The sequence below is a fragment of the Corythoichthys intestinalis genome, chromosome 10 (assembly GCF_030265065.1).
Source record: "Corythoichthys intestinalis isolate RoL2023-P3 chromosome 10, ASM3026506v1, whole genome shotgun sequence".
In the NCBI taxonomy this organism is placed as follows: domain Eukaryota; kingdom Metazoa; phylum Chordata; class Actinopteri; order Syngnathiformes; family Syngnathidae; genus Corythoichthys; species Corythoichthys intestinalis.
The window spans coordinates 18651522-18671760 of record NC_080404.1 but is presented as its reverse complement, the minus strand read 5'-3'; the positions used below and the strand labels follow the sequence as shown (position 1 = coordinate 18671760).

At 38.9% G+C, this 20239-nt stretch overlaps 1 protein-coding gene across 1 annotated transcript in view; it reads left to right on the top strand.

Annotated features, from left to right (window-relative positions):
• The first annotated feature begins 1213 nt into the window (after positions 1 to 1213).
• The window catches only part of egln1a (egl-9 family hypoxia-inducible factor 1a), a 26433-nt gene continuing 7407 nt past the window's right edge, over positions 1214 to 20239 (top strand). Inside the window, exons 1-2 of the mRNA XM_057848187.1 lie at positions 1214 to 2359; positions 15861 to 15980. Coding sequence (XP_057704170.1) covers positions 1652 to 2359; positions 15861 to 15980 — 828 coding nt within the window. The 5' untranslated portion in view covers positions 1214 to 1651. The remainder of the gene's footprint in view (positions 2360 to 15860; positions 15981 to 20239) is intronic.

The window sequence follows — 20239 nt, the reverse complement described above, 5'->3', positions numbered from 1 at the left end:
TGATGTTTTGTGGGTAAAAGGAAATGGAGGGAGCGGTGCATCCTGGAATATGTAGTATTTAACAAAAGGCGTATGGCATTGGTTCAAACGTCATGTGCGGCTAATTCCAATTAAAAGTTCTTTATTTCATTCCGCCAACACTGTTTAATCTGAGGCGGTTTATTGGTTTGTTTGTGTGCTCTCATTGGCTATGGTGAAAAATTAAATCTAAACAGTGAATCCGTCAGTAACGTTTGTTAAAGTTTGTTGGGATTTAAAAAGACATATTTCTGTATTTAGAAACTGTCGAACAAACTATAAAAAAATCCTCTCAGATGCATTTAGGTTTTTACAGGAGGGAAAAACCTATGTGTTTATGGTGATCAAAATTAAAACATCTATTTTAAAAGATAAAAATTTCCTCTTAAAAAAGTGCAAATTTGAATAATAAATGACATTTATTTTAATTGTGTTCAGTATTTTTGTACCCATAAATTTCCTCAATTTCAGGGTACTCACCCACCACAAACCCCACCTCCAATGACTCGTGAAGACTGTCTACGTGCTGTTTGACTGGTGCCAACTTCTCTTTGCTCTTCTACTCGGTGCATATTTTGCCCTTCAGAAATCCATTTATGATCGAATGTATCGTTGACTGTGTCAACTGTTTTTATACTAGATGTGTAATAAAATGCAATATTGAATATTACAACACATTATTGGAATATTAACGCGAGGGAGTCATTGTTAAAATATGTTTGTAACAATTTGCAATCTAGAAGAACTCGTTTATTGTGACAGAGGGGGAAAATTGACATAAATATTTTTCTTTTACTGAAAGGAATTTCACCAATGCCACTCAGAAATGAGGACAACATGCTGCTGTGACGTTGAGTGGTGCTACCTTCAATGGTTGCCATCTGGCTCATATCTCAGAACTTCCCCACTAGTTACATTGTGTGTACTGTGCAGTATTTTAAAAATATTTCCCTAAAATATAAGTAATCGAGCGCATTTGACGCTTTACTTCCAGAAATGTTGACTTTAGAAATATGCAAATGAGAATATTTGGTAACACTTTCAGGAAGTTATTAATTTCATATTGATATGACATAATGCAATACCAGAGTTCACCATACTCGTTTGATTGGTTCATTTTCAAGTTCAGGTGAACTTCGTAAAAGATAACGCTGAATGCGCGTTTCCGAGAAAACGAGAGACGCGCAATGATATCAGACGACTACCCGCGCCCCGCACGTGCTTCCCGGTTCGTCGGCTTTCCGACGGCCTAGAACACAACACCGTGGTTTGGGGCTCGGCTTTCGCCTGACGTCAAAGTCGGCGGGGAGGGAACAGGCTGGGAGCACCGAGCGTCGCCATGCACGACCCGCGGGCGCGGACCGACAGCTAGCTAGCAGAATGCCCCGTGAAGACCTCGACGCAGGCCATTTCGCTCGCTCCTGGCCCTTTACTGTGGCTTATTTTTTCATACTGAGCATGGGGAGAAGAAGCAGGTGTTATGGAAAGGTGTGAGTTTAAGTTTTACTCCAAGGTTTCGCTCGTTATAGCGTAGCAAGAGGCGGCGAACCGCTTCCAAAGTTGTCTGTTAGCAGGACGCGTGTGAAGGATTGGAATTAAAGGCGCAGCGCTCCCGTTGTTGTTAGCGGCAAACATGGAGAAGCAACAGAGCGACTTGGAGCGAGAGCGCCAGTACTGTGAACTTTGTGGGAAAATGGAGAATCTTTTGAAGTGCGCGAGGTGTCGAAACTCCTTCTACTGCAGCAAGGAACACCAAAAACAGCACTGGAAAGAACATAAGCTCACTTGTAAGGAAGCGGACAAAACGCACCATCCAAAACAGAAGCCCGAGCCTGAGCAGCCACCCGGGGATGCGAAGGCGCCGGATAAATGTCCGAAGAAGAATAGACCCGAGCAGGCAAACACCGGCGCGTCTTTGCCCCAAACCACAAACGCGGAGCCACAGGCGCCTGGAGAGCAACCAGCTGAGGAGGGCTCCAACAATACCGCCACACCTAACGGACAAACGAGTTCATCCCCACAGAAACTGGCCACGGAGTACGTGATCCCGTGCATGAACAAGCACGGCATCTGCGTGGTGGACAACTTTATGGGCGAGGAGATTGGACTGAGCATCCTGGAGGACGTCAAGGCCCTGCACAAAACTGGCCGATTCACGGACGGGCAGGTGGTCAGTCAAAAAAGTGACTCCACTAAAGACATTCGTGGGGACAAAATTACGTGGGTCGACGGGAAGGAGCCCGGCTGTGAGAAGATCCGCTTGCTCACCACACGCATGGACGACTTGGTTAGACATTGTAATGGCAAACTGGGCAACTACGCAATTTTTGGAAGGACAAAAGTAAGTAGTGAAAAAGGTGGGCACTGTCAACAATTTACATCTCTCCACGTTGGTTTACATGAGTTGCGTGTTTTCAATCAGTACGCAGTGACAAAGTGAAGACTGGGAGTGCAGGTACTGTACTAGCACAGCCTGCAGCATCCATTCCTTCTCTTTGGTCACGTTTTCCAATTCAATCTGAGTTTAATTGTATAATTCAAAGAATTCAACTAGTACAGACCGCACAGTCTGTACTAGTTGAATTGTACTGCACAGTACAGTATGCAGTTAGTAGATGTATGTTTGCAGAACATAGGTAGATGGGTATTACTGCCTAAATGATAAAAAATAGCTAATTAAGGATTGGACATTTTAATCCATATATAAAAAAACAAGAATGGGAGACATACTGTGTAATTAGTAACGAGAAAAGTCATTTTTATCTGGAGTGCATATTTTGGTGTGGGCTCAAATTAATTTTAACTAGCATTTTTTTCAAAAATGAGAATCCATTTAGGCAAGGCAAATTTATACAGCACAATTCAACACAAGGCAATTCAAAGTGCTTTACATATCATGAAGATCATAAAAATCATTAAATCAATAGAACGTAAAAACAGACAATCGAAACAGGAAATAAAATTATACATAAAAATCGCATTTAATCACAAATAGAATTTTAAAAAATACTACTACAAATAATAATAATAATAGAACTCAGCAATGGCCATAAAGCACAAGAGGAATAGAAAGCAAATAGCTTGAAATATATACAGTAGATAGTTATGGATAAATAAAAGCGTTTTTAGCCCAGATTTAAAGGAGCTAACAGTTTGAGGATACTACTTAGCTTAAAGGTCTAACATAACGTTTGTTGAAATGTAACACAGTCAAAATATTTTTTCCCTAAATGAACAATGAATGTGATTTAATCATCATTATTATTGATTTTTTTAAAAACGACGACAAAAAAACAATCATTATTATAATTTTGGGCATAATTGTATAGCTCTGTACTGTCTTCCTTAAAAAAATCGTGGGTTGGTACCTCTGCCTACTTCATGATATCTTCATGATATGTTTTATGATAGAAGTCTCACAATAACAATTAGATCATGATATGGCAATACAACAATTACTGATAACATGGGTCAGAAAATCAAGCTGCGATACTCTACGATACAACTATTAAAGAGAATGACAAGCCATTTCCAAATGAAAAGGGAACAATGTTTATTTTTAGCACATTTGCAACATTCTGTGAAAAACATGTCTCCGACTATGAGTATATTTAAGTGCAGCAAATCCGTAAATAGATACAACATCACTACATAATTGCAACATTGTTTTATAATATGGACTTTTTAAGTGGTAAATTTAGTTGGCAACACATTCGTTCCATTATTAAACAGTGACACCTTTTTAAAACGACAACTGAATGGCAGATAAAAACTTACCTTGGAGATGCAGCTGTAATGTAGTAATAGTAAAAGGACACCATAATGCGCAATCGCTTTCCCATCACTGTGTTCAGTATTGTAGCGAGAAACGTGGAGAATGAGAGACATTTTTTATGTTTCACACTTGCCGCTCTAGTGCCCTATACACTGCATGACCCCAAGAGACAGTGCCTTTATTGAACAGAAAACACCAGAACATAACAACGGCAACCACCACTCTGTCATGGTTTCCATAACTACCCATGAACCATTGCTGGCGTAACACATAATAAATAACAGTCGCTGCAGTATGAATATCCTGCCAAAATGAACCCCTTATTAATATTCCGGAAATTTATTTATTTATTTATTTATTTATTTATTTATTTTTTAATCCAGCATCTTGTTGTGGAGTACTCAAAGCCACAACGTATCCTCACAGCACATTTAAATTTGTACATGAAACCGTAAAGTTTGAAAGCCAACTGCGACATTGCAATCGTAAGAGTCGCTTCTTTTGCCCAAAAGACTGCTGTCACCTCCACAATCAGGGATTTTCTATGCAAATTTTTGGAGTTTCGAAAATACACCTGTGTAAAATTTGTCAAAGTTTGCCCAGCCGTTTCAGAGTCCATCGAGAACGAACACAGTCAGACACATACACAAAGTTCCATCTATACAAGTATGGATAGATACAGTTGTATGACAAAAGTAAAAAATGTGAATATAACTTTTGATTTTTTTTCTGCTACACCTGCTAAGGACTCAAGTTCTAGGGTGCGCTTATCGGTAATTTGTGGATTTTTGGGACGCTTGTAAGTCTCCCATGAGCAGCTAGCACCAGAGAATGATAATGTCTGTTGTGGTAAACTACACATGTATGTACAACTTATTTGTAATTTTATTGAGTATTGTTGTCACTATTCCAGAATATTGTCACAATTCCAAAATTCTGACTTAGCTATGATAATTTCAAAACATACCTAGATACTGGTACCGAAACCACCACTAGCATTCCACACTGCACAGTGCAGACTGCTTGTTTTTAGCCAATGTTTACTTTGTTTCCTGCTACAGTTGCAGAGATAAATGACATTTCACATTTGTAGCCGACGTAACTTCAATCAGGTTGCAGTGTGATGAGACACTGTGGGACGCTTCACCTGTCTTGAAATCAACTCTCACCATTTCAACTTTGTATTTATGCTGCATTTAAAGATTTTGTCATGTCGAACTCTCCACTCTTTTGCTCTTTCATCTAAACTCACCTTGCACTGAACTCCACTGTAGAGTGGCGTGTGATGCCATTAGCTTGAGTCACAATTCTCACCCACTGAGTTGTCACTGTTTCCTATAAATAGAATTTAACTGTGATTTAATGCAATACGTAGTCCTGAAAAATATCACTGGTGGTTGGGTAATGAAGAGAGCCGATAGCTACATGCTGCTATTTTAGGGCTCTCTCCTTATCCAGTTTCTTTACATCTGGATGATTCTCAGCAGAAAGTCTCTAGGTAAAGCAGGGGTTGCGTCAACCGAATATTTTCCGTCGTTGACCGGTTTTTTAAAACAGTGACGGAAAAAACTGAAGTCCATCTGTCATTTTGACAGGTTGCAATTCACATCCCAGACCACAGGGTGGCGAGTGAGCATATTAATTAGCTATTGTCTCTCTTGATGCATGACGTCGTTGGCCTTACTCAGAAAACTGTCAAGGCAACTGAGTGTTTGCCTGGCACGGCCAGACTATTCTCCCTGTATTTTTCAAACACTGAAAGAAAAGTCTGGGACAACAACACGGATGGCGAACGGGAGAGCCGAGAATATGTTCCAATCCGCGGTAAATTCAGTTTTAAATGAGCTAAAACACATCGACACGAGTCATTGACAACAGTCTGTCTCGCGCGAGCCATGTTGAATAAACTCCGTTCTCCTCGTATGTTTACATCCGCGCGCAAGTCCCTCGTCCTGCCCTCGTCGCTTTGCTAACGGCACGTCTGCCCGTCGCTGATTAGTGCACTCCGCTGTCTGTTTGCCTCTTGTTAAGCTTGTTCGGACAGAATATTAAATAAAAATGAATGAAAACTAAATACTATTGAATATGTCATTATTATCATTTTAAAAATGTAAGTGACGGGTAAAAATAGATTATGACCGGATTTTTATGACACTGTCAGTCAAAATGACAGACAACGAAAAAGTCTAGCGCAACCTCTGAGGTAAAGGTAAACACACATTGAGTACACAACAATTGTGTGTAGCCATGCGTCAAGCACTTGTCAGAATGTGACTTCCTTGCCTACTGCCCTGGTTGCCCTGGCAAACACTCACCTTGGACTGTGACCAGAGAAAATGAGCATGACTTGCACAAATGAGAAGGCCATCTGTATTCATGGCTCAAAGGGACCTGACATGATGTAAGCAGATTTGGCATCGGGAAAGATACAGGAAAACTCGCACAAAGTGTTATTTCATGTAATTGTTTTCATTTCCCCTTTTCATTTGATACAATTGTTGGAGGTGACGGTCAGCTGGAGTTGTTTGTATTGAATGAAATCAAAATTGGCTCTTTGATTGCGTTCATTATTGAACATACAAAGACAACTTTTTGTGTGTTTCTGACATTTGGTTTTAAAATTCGATGTATTTTTTTATACTCTCAATTGCTGACCATCATGATGAAAATATTGGTTGAAGACTACTTGGTTGTTGAGACTCATTTACACAGTTACAGAATGATTTTTAAAACTTAAATGGAACAAATTCCAGTTATTTGATTTTTGAAAAGTATGTTAACATAGTTTCAGTGCAAAATTTGTTGTTGTCCAACCTTACTAACGTGCTGGTTGATAAGGGCAGGTGAAGAGTTGTTGTAAGTGCCATTGTTAAACTCTATTTTTTTCAATATTTAATAAGGCCCATTTGCAAAGACCGCCTAACTTCAAGTCACAATTTCCCACAGATGAAACATCTTAGCAAAATGGTTATTTCACTAAAAACTCAACATTATTTATAAAACAGCTGGCATTATTCTCTTTTTGAGTACACCAAAACCTGTTTTGAAAAATCAGTAATTGACACATTATGCTGTGATATATGACCCAAAATTTTCCCTTTTAAATAGAAAAGTAATTTTGACAAAATACACATAACTGGAGTCATCTTTTGTCGGCCTCTGTCCCACCAAGAAAAGATACACCCACACCTGCTGAACATTTTCCTTTTAAGTCCTTGGAAAAGTGTGCACCATGACATACCTCTTTTAGACAGTGACACTGAAGAGACAACCAGAAGCATAGCTGATGATGGCAGAAATGAGGATTTGAGGTTCTTTCTCAATGGTTTTCACACTTCCAGAGGAGGTATAGTGTTTTTTTGGGAGGGGTAGATGAAAGATGAGCACTGAGATGCCAGGCTATTAGTTTTAGGACAAAATATCATTTGATGATGTATTGCGACACGAAACGTCACGATACGCATCGTGTTTGAAAAAAATGGATAGCGATATATAGACTAGATGCACTTCCACGATTTGAGAAACGTAGCCCATAAATAATTTAGTCGGATTGAGTCACTGATTCAGCAATTTTCTCTTAAATTGCCACCAGTTGTGATGTACGATATTAGAGGCGTGCGAAATTTCCGATTCTGAGATTATTTGCGATTCGGCCGTGGAAGATTCGAGAACGATTCACAAAAATCCAAATTCCGATTATTGAATTATACCAGGAAAGGCAGACCTGAAACACAGTCAGCGCAGTCTTCAGGAAGCAATGAGGAACGGACCAAGAGTAAATATCATGTTCAACTAATGCCGCTAGATTAAAAAAAAACAAGAATACCTGACTGCGGCCAACAGCTGCTTCAAACAACGCCCAGTTGCTAGTTGCCACAAACATACGGCCACATACGACTATAGTAGATATCACATATATGTAGAACTAGATGCAAAATGACAGACGACGGCGCCGGTAGAACATGTAAAAAGAACTAGATGCAAAATGACCGACTTGCCGTTTAGTAGTTGTCGCGTTGTTAACAGCCGCCATCTTAAAGCAGTAGACTTCTCTAGAAGGCTCTGTTGTAGCGAACCTAATTAACTTTTTATCTAAAATACAGTGGCGCCTTCAGAAATTTTTCATTGGGGTGGCCAGATGGGGCCACTTAAAATCTTGGGGTGGCGCACCAAAACTAAAAGCCATAATTTCAGGTTTTCATTATATTATTGCAGTTAAAAGGTCAGGGGAAAACTATCAGAAAGACTTAAGGACACGTGATGGGATGAAATGCATAACTGATACTACAACAATCTAACGATATACTGGCAAGCGGGGTGGCCAGTGGGGTGGACAACAAATTTATAGGGGGGGCCGTGGCCACCCCTTGGGGGCGCCACTGCTAAAATACTCCTAAATCGGCAAAATCTTAACTTGAATCCATCTTTAAATGATGAAACAGTTTAAAACTTTGACCTTTGGAAAGTAGACAGAAGGGAAATTATGGAATAACGGGAGAATTTTAACAACTTTAACAGTTGATTCACATCATTAAATTGAGTGTAGTTTAAAGCTGCTGATACAGAATGGGACTTGAGTATTTTATTTTACTGTTTTAAACTGTTAACATGATACTGAAATATTAGTTTGGTTTAGCCTTAGAGGATTTTTGAACAATTTTGAAACTAATCTACAAAACTTTAAAAGTGCGGGGGGGGGGGGGGGGGTCTACTATCAATAATCGATTTATAATCGAATCGGAGCCTCTGAATCGTAATCATAATCGAATCGTTAGGTGCCAAAAGATTCCCAACTCTATACAATATGACGATATTTTTGGTCAAAACGATATAAAATTACATATATTGGCAGAAATTCAATGTACAAGCCTTCAGCTCTTATGCACTTACTAGTCAGTTTAGCACATCAACTATCCTTAAAGTGATCTCTAGATGTCTTGAAACAAGCATGCTTGGTATAAGAGAAATGTTAAGTCATCATTAGACAATGGTGGTTCTGTGCTCTATATGATCCAGGTACATCAAACTGCAAAGACTTGTTTCATCAATCATCAAACCACCACTGATAATATTGCTCTTATATTGTATAGGTAAATGCATAACTTTACATTTACCTCGTAACAGCCAGTCTCAAATAATACAAAATCATTGAATTAAATGTCATTCAAACTCATGGTTTTAAAACAAAACTAAAATGATCACATCACAACAAACTACCAAGTAATGAAACAACTAGAACAGTAACTGAAGAAATGATCATACCAGAATATGAACTTTGAACGTTACGTTTTACAATTTTATTTACATTTTTTGCTTTGTAGCCAATTGAGTCAAGGCTTCATGGTAGTTAATTTGCTGTATGGCGCCAAGAAGAGGTCTTGAAGCCAAAGAGGTCAATAATGTTGAGAATTCTATAACAATTCGTTTAAGAGAATGACACAAATGTGCTTGATACAAAATGAAAAAAATGCAGCAACTGCTAAAAGGATAATTAGTCATTTTATTTGGAAATAATAGCTTTCCCACAGTGTTTGGTTTTAAACGGTTTCTTTTATTTTGGGGGGAAAGTATTTCACTAGCTCTAGATAACATTCTTTCACTGTCTAAAATTGAATGTGACATGACAGGCGATTGCCATTATGTTTTGTGGCTGTTCTATACTGTAATATGTACTACATTTGCATGTGCAACTGAAAAAAACAAGTTTTAATTACATTTTTTTTTTAACGTTTTTGTTACCCATCGTATCGTGACCCTGGCATATAGCGTATGTAAAGTTTAAGTATATTGTCCCATACCGACAGGCAATAGATTAAAGATACGTACTTGGGCAACCAAAGCAGACAAGCTAAACGAAAAAGACAACAGGAAATATTTTCAGATTTTGGACAGTTTTGTTCATATGGTTCTGATTCCTTGTGCACTGTAATGATTTTTTTTCTGAAAAATCTGAGCGCTCTGATTTTTATAGTATTGTTTTTCATCAGGACTGTCAGTGTCTGGCCCACACTGCACTTAGGAAGAAGTTGACCATTGACCTAAATCTTGGCACTATAGAATAAGAAGGCTAAAGGAAGTCATGTGTTACTGGGTCCTCTGTGTGTTGCATATTTTGCTATAGGTTGTGAAAGCCTGTTGTTCCTTCCGTTTCCTCAGTCCTTCCATATCTATAGTACAACCCTATGTTGTACCTTTTCCTCAGTTGTTGTTTGCACATTTTACAATCAACAGTGCAAGATGTATTACAGGTAAAGTACACACTATTACTCATGGTTGTATAACTTAATCAGGGAGTCAATCTGTCCTGATAAAACTATTTCAAATTGTTACAGCCATGTTACGTTGCGGGTATGATATACTCCATGTGATCATACTATACGTGTCCAAAGGGAGAACTGTAAAGACATTGATCTGTTCCTATAAGATATTATTTTAACATTTTTTGGTATAGTTAACATAGTGAGAAAGTGAATTTTTGTCCAGACTATTCATTAATCTGGTGCTGATTCCAGTCCGATATATTTTGCCATTAGCAGTGGCCCGTAGTTGAATGTGTGACATTCAAGATTATAGCTAAGTAATCAGAACCTTGTTTTTTTCATTCATCTTTGTTAAATGCTAGTCATCCTGTGTCAGTGTGTGTTTATGTAAGCAAACGGGACTTCTTAGTAGAGCAGGGCGGTAAACCGAAAATTTATCGTTACCGAAATTCTTCACGATGACCGGCGTAATTTGGACCATGTCGGCAAATGCGGTAATTTAATAAAACAAGAAAATATAGTGTTTTCATCCCGCTTTGACTCTGTGTTGTTCGGCTATGTTCATTCCCCTTTAAGAAAGCAGACAGTTTGCTTACGTATGGAGTCACGTGGTTTTCAGGAAGCCAAACAAACAGAAGCCCGATAGGGTAATGCTAGCGGCTAACGCTACAAGTAAACGGGATGGAGACAGGCTTAAGTTAGCTTCGCCAAACTTTCACCCGACATTAAGTAAACTCTTGGCGGGTTCCAGACGGGCTTTCGCCCGCTGTCCTCCCTGGTTCTCACGATTTCAGGAGAGGGTGCTTTCAGTGCTTTCTTCTGGTAGCCAAGCCACAGGCTAACGCTAGCGGCTAACAGCGGCTACAAATGAACGTGATGGAGTCTGATAGCGGCTCTAACCTTGTCGTAACGGCTGAAATTAATGAGTGGACTGGGCACGGACTTCATGTAGCAATCATTATGTCGCGTTATTTGGTGTGTGATTTCTCTGAAAGCTTTCATGATGGTAAAGCACTCAGCATAAAGTATAATCCAACAGTGAAGCCTATATATAATATGACAGTTTAATGGCCACAGCTATTTTTGTTTGCTGTTTGCTTTATTCTGCCATCATAAAATCTTTCATTGGTTTCATTGGCATCAGAGCAATACAGTTTTAAACTGGTTGTCTGTGTGGGGGGTGCATGTATTAAAAAATGTTCTGGGAAAAAAAACCTGAAACCTTGACGTAAACACTTGTGTTGAATAATTATGTCACAGCAGCCATTACCAATAAGTTGTCTGAAGTGTACTGTTAAAGCTACAAGTCATTTGTGTTAGAATGACATGTTTGCACAGTCGCCATATTGATTTTTATAATGTTGTACATTTTTGAATTCATACAAGCTGTTATAAATGTTCACACTAGAATTCTTATTGTTTACAAGATTTTTTTTTCATACATAATGTTTAGACTGCATGTGCAATTGTTAAATTGAAAGCTGGTAAATATATTTAACGAGAAACGGTTAATTTGTATTCCATGCATTGATTCAAATTTTCAAATTATATAACAGTCCGCTTGGGCGAATTTATCGTCATTTATCGTTATCGAGGTAAATCTGCTCAATTTATTGTGATACGTACTTCAGGTCATATCGCCCAGCACTACTTCTTAGTCAACCTTCTCACCATGGCCACCTTGGAACGTGGAAGAACAAGTAGCTGAAACAGGAAAGGACACTCCAGTAGGGAATACCTTTCTTTTCTCATTTTGGAATGGCTAAATGCTTAAGCCAGAGTAGTTATCAGGGGTTAGAGTGTTTGTCGATCATATTTTCAATTCGTCTAACATTTGTGAATGTGGATGAAAGTACAGTATCAAAATTGTGATGAATCACAATTCTTTGTATCTCAATACATTATCGATATCTTCCTGCTGAGAATTGATATAGCGTTCTAAATGGATGTCACTGTTTAATAAAGAAACTAACAGGTTGCTACCTAAAATTTCCACTGGAAAAGTGTCTATATTAAGTAAAAGTACTCATTTGTTTACAAATATGTTGAAATAATATAACCCCTAGCAAAAAGTATGGAATCACCAGTCTCAGGCGAGCACTCACTCAGACATTTTATCATGTAGAACAAAATCAGATAAAAGGCTTGAAAAAATAATGAATTAGTTCAAAAGTGCAACTCTTTAGCATTCAGAAACAATAAAAAAATGAAAAAAAATATGGAATCATGAGAAACAAACAAAATAACAATCAAAACACTAGTATTTAATAACAGAATCTCTGGCTTTTATGACCGCTTGCAATCTCTGAGACATGGACTTGATGAGTATTCTTCATCAATTTGGTGCCAACTCTCTTTGGTTGCAGTTGCCAGATCATCCTTGCAGGTCGGAGCCTTGCTGTTGACCATTTTTTTTTCAATTTCCACTACAGGTTTTCAATAGGGTTGAGATCTGGGCTATTTGCAGGCCATGACATTGACTGGGTGAGTCTTTCTCCAAGGAATGCTTTAACAGTTTTAGCTCTGTGGTATGATGCATTGCCATCTTGGAAAATGACGAACATATTTTCAATTGAAGGGATAAGAAAGCTAAAATTTCACTTGTGCATTTATTGAAGATTTAACCACAGCCATCTCCCCTGTGCCTTTGCCTGACATGCAGCCCCATATCATCAAGTACTGAGGGAATTTTGATGTTTTCTTCAGGCAGTCATCTTTGTAAATCTCACTGGAACAGCACAAAACAAAACTTCCAGCATCACCTTGTCCAATGCAGATTCCTGACTCTTGACACCTTGTCCAATGCAGATTCTTGACTCTTGACAAGGTGATGATGCTGGAACTTTGCCACAGAGCTAAAACTGTTAAAGCATTCCTTGGAGAAAGACTCATCCAGTCAATTGCCACGTTTACATGGAGCCAAATATTCCAATTACAATCGGAATATTTGTTCAAACCGAATAAATGTGTTCCATATAAACACCTCATTCGGAATGAACAGGCCCAAACCGAATGGAATTTCATTCCGATTCACAGGGGTGGAATATTCCTTTTCCCAAACCGATTAGAAGTAAAATTATATCATGTAAACAGGGAAGCGGAATGGTGTCTAGTTGCGTTCTTTCTGCGCATGCTCCGTACTGACGTGGTGACGTCACTTCGTGACTTAAGTAACGTCACTTGCAACATGGCTTCCAAGCACACGCACAGCGCACCCACACAACTTTTTAAATGAACGGCGTATCATTCTGAAGTTTTGTTTCCACTCGAAAGGTTAAAACAGCAGCTGATCTGACGATCGATCTCCATGTTTTGCAACGTGACGCTTTGTTTTGATTAATCTGCGCATGTCAGACGGCAGTTGTCAAACGTCCTTTCGGAATAAAGGCAGTCACATGTAAACGCTGGATCGGAATAGATGAAGTGACATGTAAACAGCTGATGTGAAATTTCCATTCGGAATGATTTGAATCGGTATGAATAAAAGTCAGCATGTAAACGTGGCTAATGTCACGGCCTGCAAATAGACCAGATCTCAACCCTATTGCAAACCTGTGGTGGAAATTGGGAAAAAAAAAAAGGTCCACAGCAAGGCAACTGCAACCAAAGAGAGTTAGCACTAAATTGATGAAAAATACTCATCAAGTCCATGCCTCCAAGACTGCAAGCTGTCATAAAAGCCAGAGGTGGTGCTACAAAATACTAGAGATTTGTTTTGATTGTTATTTCTTTGTTTCTCATGATTCCATATTTTTTTCCTCAATATGGAGTGATTCCATATATATTTCCCTGCACTTTCTCTATAAAAGTAATATTTACTGACCACCACTATGTTTTTTATTGATTTCTTTTAGTGTTTCTGAATGCTAAAGAGTTGCACTTTTGAACTAATTCATTATTTTTTCAAGCTTTTTATCTGAGTTTGTTTTACATGATAAAATGTCGGAGTGAGTGGTGATTCCATAGTTTTTGATAGGGGTTGTATATTGTTGTTTTCGTATTACAGAAATGTTGCACTGAAATATTCTGTCTTTGAGCATGACAATATTTTTTGACAGATTGTCTGTGCGAAAGTGCAAAAACATTTTTCCATTTACAAATGGCTGGGTTTTTTTCTTTAATAGTTATAGATCAATTTCCTGACCGTATTGATAATTGTTATATCGCCATATCGTGAAATCGTTTTTATCGTGAGCCTTGTATCACAAAAGTTGTATTGTACCCAGAGGTACACACCCTTAGTTGGAGGTCTGCAGCATATGTGCAAGTGAAGATGCAGTGTCTTATTTGAATACTTATAATATGTCATGTTCAAGATTAATTGCCATGCCAATCTGGCAGCATAATATGTATATATTCATCGTCAGCATCCTTTCTCTAAACAAATGCAGTTGTTGTCATTATGTCATTTAAAAATTTACTGCAACTTCCAACTTCAAGGGAAAAGGGGACAAAGCAGCTGTGCGCGTGGACATCTCACCTTCAATCATAAACGTGCTTCAAGAAGCATGTGCAGCATGAGCAGAGCTCAAGTTCAGGGAGGGGGAGGACATAACGGAGGATCAGCCAGCCCTCCTCACGCTCTGCACGTAGCATGACCATTAAAATACAAGCCCCTTTGGAATGATGCCAGAAGTCAAAGTTTACTGCAGTTCAAGTCCCTTCTGTTTTAACTCCAATTATACTCTCTTACAAGCATGTGCATGCATACATCAACCTAACGAATTATTGTTTGCACATTTGCAGCTTTTTTCCCTTCTTAAACGTATTCTTAAAATTGTCAAATTGATTACATGCATCCATTTTATGCAATCTTATGCTCATTGCCTTTGTGTGTCGTTTTTTTTTTTTTTTTTTTTTTTTGCCCATGACTTTCTTGAGGTAAAACTGCAGGATTGTACACACCAAACAATTGCAGCATACATTTATTATGGATTTATCATGTAATAATTAGTATATCTCACAGTTCTGCATAGTCACAGTGGCCATGTTTACATGCAGCCAGTAACCCTTTCAAAATTAGGTTTTTGGCAGTAACCTGGTCATACTAGTACAAGGCTATGTAAAAACTAAGAGTTTAATGATACATTGTTCTGGCTCAAAATATCAAATGATTATGCAACAATGGAGTTAAATCACTCAAACGCAAAAAATCGATTAGCATTGTTAGAAATGTCAAAATTGTATATATATATATATATATATATATTTTTTTTTTTTTTTTTTTTTTTGCGTAAGGTGCAATGTAACTGATTTTGTTAAATGTGTTCATAACATGATAAATCAATTTAAGGCCCCTAAAGTGAACCTAGAATTTGTAATAATTCAAATACCGTATTGTTATAAATAGAGTAGATATTAGAGATGTCCCGATCGTATATTTTTGCGTCCGAGTCACCTGATTTTTAGAATCTGCCGATAATCCTGATCCGATATCGAAAGTCTTGTTTTTTGTTACAAAATTTACTTGTTATTAAATCATAAACCCGATCCTTTTCACCCGATTCCGATCCACTGAAAAATGGCGTGATCAGCCCGATTTCCGATCACGTGATAGAATTGTGGACATCCCTAGTCAATATTCTAATTAATTTTCTAGACCGCTTAGGCCCCACGAGGATCGTGAGGGTGCTGTTTGTGAAAAAAATGTTTTTGACTTATCGTAATTCACAAACACATTCACAATTGCAGTTCTACTCTTGGTCTGATACAGGAGAATATAAATATTTTCTCTTTTACTATTTGCTGTTGGCACTGACTAATTTTATTTAATACTATTTTTATCATTTTGATCTTCTTGTCTTTAGGCAATGGTAGCATGTTACCCTGGAAACGGGACCTGTTACGTGCGCCATGTGGATAACCCCAACGGCGATGGACGTTGTGTCACATGCATATATTACCTTAATAAAGATTGGAATGTACAGGTATGTGACCAATGTGGGGAAGAGGGGGATTATTCTAATAGTGTGTGAGATGTTGTAAATTGGAATGATTCATAGTAGGGGTGCACCGGTCACAATTTTCTGACCGATCATCTATCTTTCTTATCTTTGAAAAGCCTGGCCTGCTGATCCTGAAGAAAATCACAAGATGTAAGAAAATTGATTAGTTTTCTGAGGACAGGAACTACTATTTTTATTTTTATGTATTTATGAAATCATTTTTATTTTTAAAATTTAATTGAATTGAAAAACATTTGAAGACTAGAACTACTAGATTATAGCAGGTCTCTAAGGCTAGGTTTATACTGCATAGAAGTGGACTATTTCAAAACCGATCTGGGTCCTTATGTGGTTTAAATCTGATTTGGGCCACATTTTTCCAGAATGTGGCAGTGGTCTGAACTGTCAAGTCTCCCAAATCTGAATGCATGCAGCAATTACGCCAGCATGAAGCGAGAGCGGCACGCAAGACGACAGCGATGTAGCTTTTCATTAGTGTTAGCGCCTAGCGTGAACCCTGCTTTCACTACGCAGGAGGTGGGCTTTACCACAGTCATAAAAAATACAATGAAGAAAATGATAAGCCTGATAACGCTCGGTTTCTCTATGCTCCAAATGAGCAATATTTCAGTATTGCTTACATGGCCGAGTCGGGGCAAACTGAAGCAGACACATAAAGCTTATGTGTGTGCGTCATGCATGCACAGTGCATAGTTATGTGTTTGTTTTGTTTTGTTCTGCGCATGCGGGTCAGTGTGTTCAGCGTGTGTTGAACAGCGAAATAGTGCGCATGCGTAATACTTGAATGGGCTCAATGGACAAAGGCATTCTGAACGGGCATGCCAAAAAAACAGATATGACAAAATAATCTGAATTTTTTATTAAGACCTACGGTATGATTCTGATCGGGCACGCCCAAAAAACAGATATGACAAAAAAATCGGAATTTTGCATTAAGACTCATACCGCAGCAAATCCGATTTTTTTTCGTGTTTTTCCAACTCGAGTGAGGCATTACCTTGATGGTCTGAACGTGACAAGTAGCATAAGAGTGGACCATTTCAAATCCGATCTGGGTCACTTTCGTATGTGGTTTAAATCGGATTTGGGCCACATTTTTCCAGAATGTGGAGGCGGTGTGAACTGTCAAGTCTCCCAAATCGGAATTCATGCAGCAATTACGTCAGCATAAAGCGAGGGTGGCACGCAAGATGACAGCAATGTAGCTTTTCATTAGCGTTAGTGCCTAGCGTGAAATCGGCTTTCGCTACGCAGAAGGTGGGCTTTACCACAGTCATAAAAAAAATACAATGAAGAAAATGATAAGCCTGGTAACGCTCGGTTTCTCTATGCTCCAAATGAGCAATATTTCAGTATTGCTTACATGGCCGAGTCGGGGCAAACTGAAGCAGACACATAAAGCTTATGTGTGTGCGTCATGCACGCACAGTGCATAGTTATGTATTTGTTTTGATGCTTCTGCGCATGCGGGTCAGGTTGTTCAGCGTGTGTCGGACAGCGAATTAGTGCGCATGCGTAATACTTGAACGGGCTCAATGGACAAAGGCATTCTGAACGGGCACGCCAAAAAAACAGATATGACAAAAAAATGGGAACTTTGCATTAAGAGCTGCGGTTCTTAATGAACAAATCCAATTTTTTCGTGTTTTTCCAACTCGAGCGAGGCATTAACTTGACGGTCTGAACGTGACAGGTCGCATAAGAGTGGACCATTTCAAATCCAATCTGGGTCACTTTCGTATGACGTGGTTTAAATACAATCTGGGCCACATTTTTCCAGAATGTGGCACGGTCTGAACGGTCAAATCTCCCAAATCGGAATTCATGCAGCAATTTACATCAGCAAAGAGCAAAAGGCACAGAGGACGGCAGCGATGGAGCTGTACATTAAAGCTCTGCTTTTTGGTAAGAGACAAGCTTGACAACAGTAATTTAAAAAATATTAAATGGAGGTGGGGGGCTTAGAATGCTCGATTTTCTTTCGGTGTGCTAAGCAGTATGCGTTTCAATATTGCTTACATGACCGAGTCGGGGCAAACTGACCCTATGTGTGTGTGCGTGCATGCACGACGCACACACATACGGTGCATGCATTCTATCAATCCGTATAAACTTTGAATATAAGACTAAACAGGGATTATATATGTCTGTTATTTGTGTCCTCTTTTTGTAAATCAAAATATGATCAGTGATCACCCTAGAATGATGCAGAGCCAGCATGTGTAATCAATTGTTTTGATGCTTATGGCATGCGGGTCAGTTTGCTCAGCGTGTGTCGCACTGTGAGTTGCATGATGCGTAATACTTGAACATGCTCAATGGACAGAGGCATTCTGAATGGGCATGCCAAAAAAACAGATATGACAAAAAATGGGAATTGTGCATTAAGAGCTGCAGTATGAACCTTTAGTGAAGCTTTGCATCTTATTGCAAAATAGTTCCTTTGCACCAGGAAACCATAATATATCCAAAGGCACAAAAACGGCATTCAACAGAATTATTTACAGAAAAATAGAGGATGTGCTCAAGCGGTTCTGACAATGGATGGAAGGTTCTTGATAATTTAGTGGGAAAGCTCTACTTTCACGCTTACCGTTTAATAAATACTTGATTTTGATAGAATTGTCATTAAAAATCAATCTCTCACTTTCCTTGGCGAGTGGGGCTTCAAGGAAGTGAGCGTATGAGCAGACAGCACTCATGACTGTGACTGAGCCCCTATCTTGATTTATTCTACAGACAACAATGTTAGTACGTGGTGTCCGACCATCCTCCTTGTTGATAATCCCATTAAAAAGCTATCCTGCTTATCCGACCACACCCAAATTGCCGCAAGGGGCCCCACAGAAACACGCTTAGTGACCTGCTCTTATGTGATTCAGCTTAGATATATAAAGAAAATTGTGTCACTATCTAAAGCAGGGGTCCCCAACCTATTCCACTAAGGCACACTGTGGGTGCAGGATTTCATTCTTACCAAACAAGATGACAACACTTTTTCCCCAATCTGGTGTTTTACAAGTGCAATCAGTTGATTGCAGTCAGGTGTGGCTTGTTTTAGCAGAAGCCTCATTGGTTCAACTGTCTCTGCTGGATCGGCTGGAACAAAAACCAGGACCCACAGTGTGCCTTGAGGACTGGGTTGAAAACCCCTGATCTAAAGTAGGGTGTCGCTCTATTGGAAAGTATCACCTGTAGTTGTGAGCCAGCCTCTGGCCCCCTTGTCAGACTTGATGTGCATCTGTAAACTCTGTTTATCATCCTAACAGGCTGCATCAGGTGGACCCGTCTGCCCCCATGCTAATCATTGAAGCCGTTCGTTACGCCATTGCTGTTGTTGTGATCACGCACAGGGTTTCATTATTCCAATGAACCATGTTCAGAAACCTGGTTTGACTCTGTTGTTATGACACTGGGCCCCCTGATTGGCTGTTTTTTGATGAGCTCTCTCTTATAGAATGTGGTTGCTAGGATACTATGGCCCCATGAGAGGGGGGTTTGTTTTTAAAGTGTTCAAGTTCAATTGAATCACAATTTTTATTTACATTCACCTCACTAGTACACAAACTAATTTGATGCGACACTAATAATCAAAATTGTATAGTGTGTTCAAGATCATTTTAGTTTTGTCCTGGAACTCCAAGTACCACACTATACGCTGTCCGCCGAAATATAGTCATAAATGTGTCCCACCCAGCCTACACACCCCACCACAAAGTATGACAAAAATGATGGTAAGGAAACAAGTTCTTTTTTAACAGCATGACAAAGTGCCTTAGCCACTAAAAGTAGTACACTCTACTGTTTTCTCAGGTTTAACCCTCAATAGGGCACTCATTTAACACGTTCCTGCCATTGACAGTCCTAGACATCTTATCCTTTTTGACTGGGAGGGCTGGTAGCTACTCCCATTCAAAATAGAATATTGATTTTGGAATTTTAAAAAATATATTTGTTATGAAGGCTAATTTATTATTTGTCAACCTTAGTTTGGTGGCCAGATAGTCTTGTTTTTTTTTTTTTTTTTTTTTAATTTAATTTTATTTTATTTAATTTATATTTCTATATATTCATAAAGAATGTATAATGGAGACATGGCCTACTCATATGTGGACATCGCATTTTGGGTCATGTCGGCCACAATATTAACATTTAGTATAGTACAAGTGTACACCCGCGATCAAAACTTCACCATTCAGTTGGATGAGAAAGTCTCAAAA